We start from the raw sequence: 12407 nt of genomic DNA on the forward strand, positions 1-12407 counted from the left end.
AAAGTTATTGCTGCACTTGGTTCAGAAGCCTGAAGTTCTATGAATGTTTTATTTTTTAAATTGGAAAGGGTGAGGATGTTCAGTTCCAAACTTGAATTAAATCTAAACACTTCTGGGTTTTCTCATCCTTTCTGTTTATCTCTAGTGTCTGTTGTAGCTAAAGCGTGCGACTCCAGCTGGAATCTGGAAAGCTAAAGATAGCTGAACGCATGAATAAAATAACAGAATCAATGATTAAAACACCACCCAATTTTAACGATCACTGCACTTGTAAGGTCCCCCCCCCCCCCGACGTACCTGTGGGGACTTGTGAGAGCGCCAGCTGTACTGGTGACTGTGGAGACTAGCCAGCAAAACATTTTCGTCAGTATCCACCTGGCCAAACCGCAGTGTCTCCTGTGTGTCATTACAGATTACAAAATGGCTGAAGACCAATTCTTCTGCCTCAGGGCACTGGTTCTGAAAGGAAAAGAATATGAAAGCCAAATAAGCATCAGATTAATTGCAAGATGTTTGGCAGCTGTCTGCCCAGTGGCGAATGTTTCTACACCAAAAAAAACCCCTCTCCCGTCGTAAGCTTTGCCTACAAAGTTTTCCGTATCATAAACGGCAAAGAAATTTATGGATCCCAAACATGTATTTTCATTTATGTTCCTTCAACTGTAAACCACAAACAACCCAAAGCTAAAGAAGACAATGAAATCTTAATTTTTAAAGGTTTGTTTGAGACAAAATAACATGTGTTGGAAACAAGGCATCATTCACTGCAGACAAGTGTACTGGAGACCAGCTTGAGGAGATTTTTCACATGTGAACAACAGTAACGTAACATATAGACATACTCCAGCAGGGCATTACAATCACTAGATAAGCCAGGGGCGGACTGAAATTTCAAAAATTAGAGTGAAGCTTCAGAAAAATATAATGCCATTCCTAGAATCTCTTCTGAGCTCAAAGTAAACAATTATATCAACAGATGCATTTGGCCACTGACCTTGGATTGTATGCAAACATATCTCTGAAGTATGAAAGTAGCAACAGCTTCCTCTAATACTGAGAACCGATCTAACAAGGCCACTGAGGTACACGTTCCCCTCTATAATCCATCTAAAATATCCTGAAACGCTTCAGTGTTCTGGATCTGCACTCTTATTTCAACATATTTACCTAGCAGGAAATGTGGGGGTGAAACTTGGACAGCAGCTATGTCAATCCACATGGGTATTCTTAAAGTACATCATGAACTTCTGACAAGATCACACTATCCAGCTCGCTTTCAAAATTCATCTTGACATACACTGTTCCTCACCGTAGGATCATTCCGCCCTCCTTCTATTTGTATTTGGCCTCCGTTCTGAGGGATCAGAATGGAGCAAAGAGCACTCTGGGCACCTTTCCACCAGTAACAATGTATGAATGATACGTCTGACAGTTGCATAAATTTAGGGAAGCATTGGGGATCCATTCCTTATATCTGTAATATCACGTATTTGGAGAGTTATTGGGTGCCAGCGGAAAAGCGGGTGGTTCTGTCAAGATACATTTCTTACGGGTTCAGGGGAAGATGGTGCTTCAAACAGATCGAGCTTTTTGGAGCTCTCTGACATACTTTACTGAAAGGGGTGAATGCTGGCTTAAGGGCAGAGAGGGTCTGACTCTAGCCTCCTCAGGAAGTTTTGGGGACCTTTAATTCAATAAGTGAACTATTTGGGTTTATTTTTGACCCACTGGTTTTGATAAGGATCATAAGATCATAAGAACATAAGAACTAGCCTGCTGGATCAGTAAAGTGTGAGCTTTTAGAAGCAGTCTCTCTGTCTTTTTACCCCCTCTTTGCAGTTTTCCATGTTCACTTTCATTGGGTGTTTAATTTTGGGGCTTTGCAAATTTCTTTTTCTGTTTTTCCTCTCTTATTTTATTTTTCTCCTTTATTGGATCTGTGGCATGATTTTTAATCTACTGAAAGATTACAAATACATTTTTTTAAAAAAGAAGGAAAGAGAGAAGAAGCTTTTTTCTTACCAGCATTTACATAGCATAAAGACACAAATGGGACACTAAAATGTATGTATGAAAAAAGGAAGGTTTTCTTTCTTTCTTATCTAAGTGGGATTTTTCTTCAGCATATTGATTATTGCAGATCCATGTAATTATTCTTTTTTTTCTTTCTTTTTGTAAATCTTTTCTTTTTATCATTTTGTGAAAAAATAAAAATAACAAAAAAGATAATACTTACAAATTGTTTTAAGATATTTCTGTCCTGTCTCTCAATTCAAGACTGCTATATACCACTTCACAACAATCACTTTTCAATGAAATGACAAAAGGATGTCTATTAAATTTTTGTCTTGCCCTTGGAAGGCACTTAGGGCAGTGGGCATGGTTTTTTACTCCTGTTATCTTCATAAGAATCCTAGAAAGTAAAGTTGTATTTCTGGGAGAGTAACTAGCAGAGGTGCACTGGGCCAAATGGCGCCTGGAGACAAAAAGCCCCCCCCCATCCCCCCCGCCAAGCAATCCGGGCTTTTTACTTTATGTAGCTGCTGGCTCCAGCTTCCTTTGCTGCCTAAAAGACGAGCACAAGGGAAACTCGCGGCCGGCTTGTAGGCAGGGAAGAGGGGCTGCCCGTTTGGACACGTGGGGGGGCATCTGGCACCCCACACGTGACCAAAGGCGTGAGCCCAGGGACATGGGGTACCCCATGTCCCTAGGGCCATACGTCACTGGTAACTAGAACAAAATCAACCGATGCTTAATGGAATAATAGGAATTTGAACTGGGTATCCCTACTCCTAGTCTGAAATCATACTGGAACATTTAGGAATCTGTGTTTTTGTCCACCCACTTCATTTCAGCCAGCAGATCCAACAACTGAGCTCTACATTTCCTCCTTCACTCCCACTATCCAGACATCTCATGTTATTCCCCATTCCCCATCCATTGAGTCTTACATCTGCTCTGAAAACTTTCCCCTATGAAGGATTGTTTGGCAGCTTCAAGATGGCGTTCAGTTTGCTTAAAAGTTAGACTTATTTCCCAGTGATGTTTTACTTCCACAGCAGACAGGTTCTTTCCTTGTTGTTTACAGATATACTTCAAGGTCCTGTCAGCAAAATGCCTGAGAATTCATATACGCATATAAAAGCGAGGAAGATGGCCAGGTCTCTCTAGCCAGCCAACTCCTCCTTGGCCACCAGTTTTCCACAGAGCACAGTCTGGTAGCTGCTGCTGTCAACACTTCATTTAGGCAAACACAGATGCCAAATTTTCAGTTAGGTGTGTATATATGTGATCTATTAATTTCTAGCTATGCAAACTATGAACATCTGTAGGATGCTTGGGTATCCCTAAGCAGAACTTGGTTTCTATGGCAATGGCATACTCAAATATATATACTTCCTTATCCATTAGCATAACATTTTTATTACATTCCTGTAGTTCTCTTTTTAACTTTTCCCCTTGGCTTCTTCATTTTCTTTTTAAAAACAATCAAGATTGGCAGAAAAGGTAGAGTGCCATGTGAAGATGAACCTTATAAACTTACCTAGCCCACTTAATACCTCTGTAGGTGTTAAGTGCCATCAAGTAATGTCGGACTTATGGCGACACTATGAATTAATGATCTCCAGAATGTCCTTTCATTAATAGGCTTGCTCAGATCTTGCAAACTGCCCCTGGGGTGCTGTTCGCACAGGAGGCCACCCAGGAAGCTGCCGCTTTAAATCTCGCTCGTTAAGCGAGGTTTTTGCAAAGCAGCGTCTTCCCAGGACGCCGCCGCTTTTCCCATCGCCTCCACTGACCTTCCTGTCCAGCATCGCTCTGCAGGGCTGTAGAGATCTGCCCACGCTGCCCTCTGACCCCTGGAAGTCAAAGGGCAGCGTGGACAGGTCCCTGCAGCCCTCCAGAGCGATGCTGGACAGGAAGGTCAGTGGAGGGGGCTGATCGAGAGGCTCTCCGGCTGGGGGGAAAGTCGGGGCCTCTTGCACGATAGCGTGCAAACAGTCCCCGAGCCTCCATCGGCACAATTCATGCTGGTGGAGCTGCGTTTCCGCACATGTGCGGAAACAGCCTAAGGGTGAAAGCATCATTGATTGAGTCAACCTATCTCATGTTGGGTCTTCCTCATATCCAGCTGTCTTCAACTCTTCTAGTGAGACCTGTCTTCTCATATTGCGACCAAAGTACAATAGCCTCAGTCCAGTCATGCTTTTAGGGAGAGTTCAGGTTAGAAGCTGCTTTGTAAGCTTTAGAATTGGAGGATTATTTTAATTGGCTTTTTACAGATGTTACCATCTATAAGTGAATTCAGCATATAGAGGAGAATGAGTGTATATCTATAAATACATTTGGCAGAAAATACAAGGGTAGGTATTAAGTATTGGACAATGAACAAAGCTGACAGAAAGAAAGTTGATTCATTTGAAATATGGTGTTAAAGGAGAGGGTTTTTTAAATACCAGGGCTGCCAAAAAGAGGGATTAGATGATGAAGGAACATCTGTCCTTGAAGGTTGGATGAGAGTCACTGGCCTAGTAAATATGGCCAAAGTCTGTGTGTTCAGAAGAAATTGTTAGAGATTGCTGGGACAGTGCTAAATGTAAGGAGATTTTCTTTCAGGACTCCCCAAGGTCACAGGCTCTGGGGTGTATTATATATCTCCTTAAATCCAACACTCTGATTTTTATAAGTAGAAAAGATTACTGCAGAGAATCTGTAAATACTGTATACAGTAGTATCTGGGGGAAAAACAAGGCAGACATTCCCACTGCCACTTCAGAGAATACAGTTTGTTTTGACATTCTCTAGTGGTGGATCTATGACTTTTCTCTGTCAAACTGCCATACCCACATGTCCATAGATCTACCCACAAACATGGATTTCCTTGTTCTGGATTTATGAAATACTGTTCCTTAAAGTAATCAAAATCTAGAGGATCTGGGAAGAGGGGCGAGTGTATTATGCATAGTAGCTGCTTTTATCACGTAGGCTCACCTCATTGCCTGTACAGTAATGCCTCTTTTTTTTAATTGCTTGGGTGGAAGAAAGGGAGCAACTGGACCCACCTGGACCTCATTTGATTGCAGCACTAATCAGTGTGCTGTCAGAGCAAGGGCTCCTAGGCCCTCTGTTGTATCTACTTGAGATCGGCTTGTGGATGTGCATGAGGTGTGGACCTCAGGCCTTGGCCAATAACTCTGTCAAAAAATATAAATATTTAGTGATTATGTTTAATTAATGCGTTCTGTTATATGTTAGTAGCCGTGTGAGGTACTCCTGTGTCTATATAGGGCAACAAATAATGTGATATTTGTAACTGTGTCTAGTGTGAACTTAGTTGTGAGCAAACTTTATTTAGAAAAAAAATGCTAAAGAAAAAGTTTAATTGAATTATCTGAGGTACAATCTTTTCCTCCCGAACTTTTAATACTTTTCTTTGAAGAATAGGAGTCTGCCAATTGGCTGAAAAAAGATGAAGCTAAATATTTGGGTGTGAAGGTAAGTCTCTACAATGATTGAGAATAATTTCAAACCTGTCATGTCTGATATTGAGCTAAAACTTCCATTATGGAAAAAATTTAATCTTTTTATTCTAGAATGGATTGATGCTATTAAAACGATGATTATCCCTAAATTAACATCTAATAAATATCCCAATGGTATCCCTTTACTATAATGTCGCGATGATGATCTCCTAGCCAATCATCATGCAGGACACAGTTAGCCCTGTGTGGAGACTGGCCCACTGCCCATTACCTGCCCCCTCCCCACCCCAAACACCTAGCCAGGCCTGCCAGGGGAAGGTGCTTTGCCAGGAGAACAAGAAGAGTTGCGGTGAAAGCAGAAAACAGTGAAAGGCTTGGCCAAAGCCACAAATCCGCAAACTCAAAGCAGAAACCAGAGCTTAATGAGTGTGCTGATAAACTCTATTGACATTCAAAGTGCACAATGATACATAATCAACATCCCAGAACAATTTGCAATATACATTAGTATTTCATTCACACAGCCTTCCATCCCCAGTGATGTAGAATATCATGAAAAACAACTCATAGGGATTATCGAATAAGGCATAAAAATGAATCCTAAGATATTATTTTCTGAACAAAAACAAAAAACAACACCAAAAATAAAACAAAAACAAATAGAAACTCCCAGGTTAGGAGTTTAGCACTAGAACATGAAGTTTTAACAAAGTTTTGGAATTTGCTTCATCATATGGATGGATCTGCATGTTTGAATTTTAGGGAAAACTACATACGATCTTCAATCAATTATATTTAACCCCCCAAAAAGTTGAAGTGTTCTGGATTTTGCTGGTATTGTAGTGCAGAATCAGCTGGTTTTATTCCCTTGTGATGGTTTTGCCCAGGAGCTGTTTCTTTTGGGAAAAGGTTGGGTTTTTTTTAATTGAATGTTGGTTTGCCTGGCCAGATACTAGCCAGATACTGTCACAGGAGATCTGGCCAGTTGCCTAAAGGCTGTAGTGGGATGCCTGAAATTGAACCCATCAAAGATGGAGATCCTATGACTGGGTTGGGGTAGCTCAGATCAGGTGATACAGTTCCTCACTCTGGACGGGGCTCAGCAGGTATCAGCCCCACTGTCAAGAGTCTCAGCATGATCTTGGATATTTCCCTTTTCTTGGAGGCCCTAGCTGCAAATACAGTTAGGACAGCATTTTTCCATCTCCATCAAGCCCAGCAGTTGGCCCCCTATCTGTCCTACGCTGATGTGGATACAGTGATCCATGCAACAGTAACCTCTGGCCTAGACTACTGTAACTCACTCTGTGCAGAGCTGCCCTTGAAGTTGTTCTGGAAACTGGTTCAGATTGCTGCAGCGTGGGTCCCAGTGGAGACCCCATGGAAGACACATGTTCAATCTGTGCTCCGCTGCACTGGTTCCAGATTGAGTAAGAGATCAGGTTCACGGTTCTGATGTTTACCTTGAAAGACCTAAACAGTCTGGGATCTTTGTATATAAAGAACCACTCTCTCCAATGTTCCCTCCAGAGAGCTTTAAGCTCCTCAGGAAACAACTTATTAAAGGTGTCTGCCCCCAGGATGATTTGGCTGTCCTCAACCAGGGCCAGGGCCTTTTCCAATCTGGCCCCCATCCTGGTGGAATTCTCTGTCAAATGAGACCTATAAGATGGAGATTTTCCACCAGGCAACGATTGAGGCAGCCACCATTCAGTAGTTCAGCTGGCCTCCCTTCCCTTTCCCCTCCTCCCTGTTTTTTCTCTCCTCTCCTCTTTTCTTTTTCTTTTTTTTTCTTCCCTCTTTTCTCTTTTTTCCCTCCCTCTGCTGGTTCTTTTACTTTTCCTGGATTTCTTCTTGTCTCAATTCCTTGAGGACTTGTTTCTTCTAGATCATGGTCGGTCTTCATCCTATGACCATTGATGAACTGATTTCACCATCAGAATGGGTTTTTTTTTAGTATTATATAGTAGGTATGAAATTAGACTGTCATCTTTTAATTAGTAATTGATTAGTAAATTGTTTTTAATTCTATGTTTTTAACTTATATATTGTATTGTACATATAGTCCTTTTGAAAGAACCAAGGGATTCTAACAGATTTATTTCTCATTTTTTCCTATGTACCCAACTGGACATTTGCCTAATCTGCTCGCTCTTAATATCAGAGCAGACAAGATTGAAACCCCACTTATATTTACACAAAATACACTAAACCCTCCATTGGAGATGGGCACACTTGGCAAATAAACAAACAAACAAACAAACAGGAGGAGAAAGAAAATTTTAAAAGGGATGAGAGAACAAGGAAGAAGGGAAGAGAAGTGTGACAGACTTCTCTCTGTGATACACCTCTGAAGATTACAGCCACAGATGCAGGTGAAACGTTAGGAACAAGATCTACCAGACCACGGCCACATAGCCCGGAAAACCCACCACAACCAAGAAGGGAAGGATTTGTGGTCAAGATGTGAAGGTGAAGGGAGTGGCACATGCACATACAACACACACATAGGTGAGACTGTTACTAAGGTTCAAGATACAGTTTTCAACACTCTGGTCATTAGGCAAAACCTCCGTTTGAATATCGTTCCATTTCCTGTATGCTATTCCTGTTGTCAAGTGGGAGAAGAATAACAACAGCTTGAACAACCAAGGAACAGAGTGAGAAGCCTGAAGAGGGACCACTTCTCCCTCCCTTCCAAGTAGCCTTCCAGACTATCAAATTGCAAGGCAGGGCTTTAAGCTGATTACCGATCTGCAGGTCTTTGGGAAACCATTTATTTAGGCAAGCTGTTTGTATCTCTATAGGAAACCCACGAAGCTATGAATGTCACATCACTTTCAATCGACAGAAAGTTACAAGGCTGCCTGGCTTCCATGTTGCTCTAATGGCAAATCTTGTCTTGCCAGTACCATCTAGCCATAACATTTTATATGGGGTCTCAGGATCAGGCTGATCAAAAATAAATGTTTGAAGCAGCCTTCCAGTCGAACCAGGAAGAACCAAACCATTGTGGACACAGAAATATGTGTTCTAAGAATACGGCTATATTCTGTTTTTTTCCAATTCTGCCTTAACCTTCCTGGAAAACAATTGATAATTTGATAACTGACATCTTGGGATTCCTTTCAGTTTTCTTAATTACACTGGGATCAATGTGCTCATAACAAAAAAGTGAAACCACAGCATGAACTCTGGCAGGAACAAATGTATGGATTCCCTCATCTTTAAAAGGTGATACCTCCTGTGACATTTTAGAAACCATTTATTACTACATCCCTGAGGTGGGATGATTGACATTTTGTAAAGTACCATCCAAAGGGAACAGGCTCTGGAGGTATTTCACTCAACTCACCTATTTTCCACACCTTTTAGTTTTCCTTAGAATATGAAATAAGTCCTTATAAATGGTAAAATATAGTGAAAAATTCTGTGTAACTATAGAAATACAGCCTTTTTTAAAAAAATCATTTTGCTCATTTGATCTTACAGAATTAAAACCTCCAATGTATTACTGTGGATTTAATAAAATTTACCACAGCTCACAGAAAACAGCTGTGGTGATCGGGCAGTTTTTATTAGGCCAACATTTTGTTGGCAAAGAGATTCAAGCTTTCAACCATTCTACAGCTACTTTCTGTAGTTTGGCCTTTACATATTCCATTATCATTACTTGGGCAAAATCTTACCGATGTTCATCACTTTGATGCTCACTTATTTCAACGTGTCATACACTTAAATCTTTCCCACTGATGTCAGTGGGGCATAAAGCTTAGCTTTGGCTGGATTATGTCCTTTGCATTTAAGAGAGTGCTTTCTATTACAAGGTATTAAGACTTTGAACTGGTTACCTACATAAGAGAAATAAGTGGCTTTAAAAAATCAATCTTCTTGAGTTTTGAACATGTGACCCAAAATTATAAAGCAAACAGCCTTATGGTGTCTTTAAAGTCTAATCTACTTTTGAAATTGCCATCATTACTGAAGAAAAAAAAATCAGTCCACATATTGGGAGAAACAAATACTGACAGAGGCTTCTGTTAATCTTGAACGCTTGACCTAAAGGTGCAAGGCCAAATTGCTTTATGCTTCCTATGTCAGCTCCTATCTGCACTGTGCACAACATTTCTTGTCCTTGATACTCAGTTAAAAATGTTAAGAATTCAAGTAACTGCAGTAGCCATGATTTTGTCAGGCAGAGTGCTGTGTTGATAGTCAACCCTACACACCACACAACATTTACCTCTGGAAAACTCATTTTCCGTATGTGGCAGAGAGGAAGCCACACAAGGAACATGTTGTTAACAATTAATGATAATGAGCCATTCCGAACCCACTTCTATGTCTGGTGTTCCCTAATTTAAAAGCAGGGCGAGTTTTTAATCTAATGCACTCTGGGCTAGAGACCCACCCACCACATCAGAAGAGGGTGGCAAGAACTGCTGACCTAAAAGGAAATGAGAAAATTACAGCAACAATTACAGAAGCATATCCTCCTGTGGGTCATTTGAACATTGCCATCGACATGTATAAATCAGGCCAAACTATTCCTAGAATGTACCTGTCAGGACCATATAGCTGTGAAACATGTGGCTCTACTTAAAACAAATATACAATTCTGTTGTTTGCAAAGTTCAGTGATCCTCTAAGGCACCCCGGAGTCCAAGTTAGTCATTCATGTTCTGAAACTGGGCAAGAATATTTAAATATTTATACAGTTTTATTTATGTGCCTATGCTGTCTGAGAGACTTTTTAACTGCACAAAGCAACTGACCTTCCTGAAGGCCGTTTTGCAGTAGTTGCTACCCTCCCAGCCCATGCGGAACGGGTCTCATCCAAAGCTCTCTCTCCTGCTTGCTTGTTTTCTGCTAAGCACATTGCTCAAAAATATGACAAAAAGCAGAAATTGGAGCTACAAAGACTCTTTTTTCACAGTGATATTTGAACCAGCTGTAAAGATTTAAATCACACTAGCTCTTGTTTTATGAACGTCCTTTTACAATAAGAAAGCCATGGAATGCCTTGAAAAAAGAAACTCTGATATGAAACAGATGTTTTATCTTTTCTAACTTTAGTATTGTAGTTTTGTGATGGGTAATTAATGCACAGACCTCGTTTAGGCATTCGGTCTGATAAGGAGAATGATTTTTCTTTGCAGGACAGGATAACTTGAGGAAGCACGAGACATTCTGAGTAGCTGTTGCAGAAAAGAGAATCTGCACATGTTCAGACTGCTTTGAACTGTCAATTTCCCCCCTACTGAATGCAAAGCAAAAACGTATCGAACACCTTTAGAGAAATAAAAAGGGGAAGTAGGTAAGAGGACCACAAATGGTATAAACAAATCCAAGTTGCCGATCACATATTACTAATCTTTCATAATGTGCTAGATTCAAGTGCTGCATATTGTAACAATTCACCAGGTCAGATTCTGATCTTGTACAGGTTTGAATTAATCAAAATTAGCTTATTGAACCTCGATTCCCTTTGAAACTGTATTGCACAAAATAGCAAGGTAATTTCTAGTAGGCTTTCCTGATCGCCAAAATAAATTTATCACTTATTAACAGAAAACAAAGAAATAATAAAAGAATTTAGAGTGGAAGGCTTTCATGGCCGGAATCACTGGAGTGTTGTGAGGCTTCCAGGCTGTTTGGCCGTGTTCCCATAGCATTTTCTCCTGACATTTCGCCTGCATCTGTGGCTGGCATCTTCAGATCCTCTGGAGAAAATACTACTGGAACATGGCCATATAGCCCGGAAACCCCACAACGCTCCAACGTCCTGAACCTGTTGCCAAACCTCCTTTATATGTTCAGATTTGTACAGGATGGCTGCTACCTTGGGAAAGAGAAATTCACCACCACAAACTCTGCACATTTTGCCACCAATTAGTCGATTATCTAGTTGCATCTGACCATTCTTTATTTTCAGCCATGCTTGTGGTACTGTTGAGAGGAGAGCTGCCACTTTGCCAGGTCCCCCCGACACCTGTCCTTTCCCCGGAGTGAGTGTTCGGTACCTCCTCACTTTTGAATACTTTTATTTGTAAAAACTAGGCTTGACTTTTTTCATTCGTGTCCAACCATTTACCCTACCTGTTGCCATGCCTGGATTGCTTTGTGGAGAGAGTGAACGGCATGTTGCCCAAAGCTGGCGAATATGGGATTCACCATCACGTTGCAGTCCAGGGCCTTTTCCACAGAATTGCCAGAAATGACAATCTGCCCAAACATCCCAAAGGGCTTCACGAGAGCCTGCATCGTAACATTTCGATATTCCAAAAGTTTGCAGTCGATAGTGGTGGAAAACTGGATCTCTCTGAAGACTGAGCTATCATTCCACTGCCGCAGATAGATATGTGGTTCTTTGAATGAGATTATCAAGTGTTCCAGTTCATTTGGCACATTTTTATCAGAGACAAATGGATGAAGGAACTTTGGGGTCGCTGAAACAAAGAATAAAATTCAGTTCTATATCTCAAGGTGTATTTTCAAGACTAAACAAGCGTTTACTTTAATGAAATCATGAGATCAATTAATGTGTACACACACAAATACATACACACAATTTCCTAAAATGTATTTGTATACAGAAAGAAAAAGTCATAGAGAGAATGCTGAGATAGTTACTATTATGGCGCTATTACTAGTTGTTATTATGAAAAAACTAACCCATTTGTAAGTACTATGACCCTATTAAAGACAGTAAATATTTTTCTTTGCTGTAGATTAGCAGCTGTCAAGAGCAACAATCATTTTTATCTGTTCCAATAAGCTTATCTCCAAGCACTGGAACAGTGCCAGAGAAATATTTATTATTTATTTCCTCCCAAATCACAAGGTGAAATTTATACCTTAGCACTTGAGTTCACACCTTACTACATTGATTCTAACTGTTTTTCAAAACCATTCTTTCCTTAT

General features: G+C 40.6%; 1 protein-coding gene across 5 annotated transcripts in view; it reads right to left on the reverse strand.

Annotated features, from left to right (window-relative positions):
* VPS13B (vacuolar protein sorting 13 homolog B) overlaps nucleotides 1–12407 on the reverse strand; it is a 382095-nt gene that overhangs the window by 56709 nt on the left and 312979 nt on the right. For all 5 annotated transcript variants that reach the window (XM_048507301.1, XM_048507297.1, XM_048507302.1 and 2 more), the window contains exons 42-43: nucleotides 11583–11932; nucleotides 298–459 (exon numbers count right to left, since the gene is read on the reverse strand). In XM_048507301.1, coding sequence (XP_048363258.1) covers nucleotides 298–459; nucleotides 11583–11932 — 512 coding nt within the window. The remainder of the gene's footprint in view (nucleotides 1–297; nucleotides 460–11582; nucleotides 11933–12407) is intronic.

This window comes from Sphaerodactylus townsendi, linkage group LG09, assembly GCF_021028975.2.
Source record: "Sphaerodactylus townsendi isolate TG3544 linkage group LG09, MPM_Stown_v2.3, whole genome shotgun sequence".
NCBI lineage: Eukaryota > Metazoa > Chordata > Lepidosauria > Squamata > Sphaerodactylidae > Sphaerodactylus > Sphaerodactylus townsendi.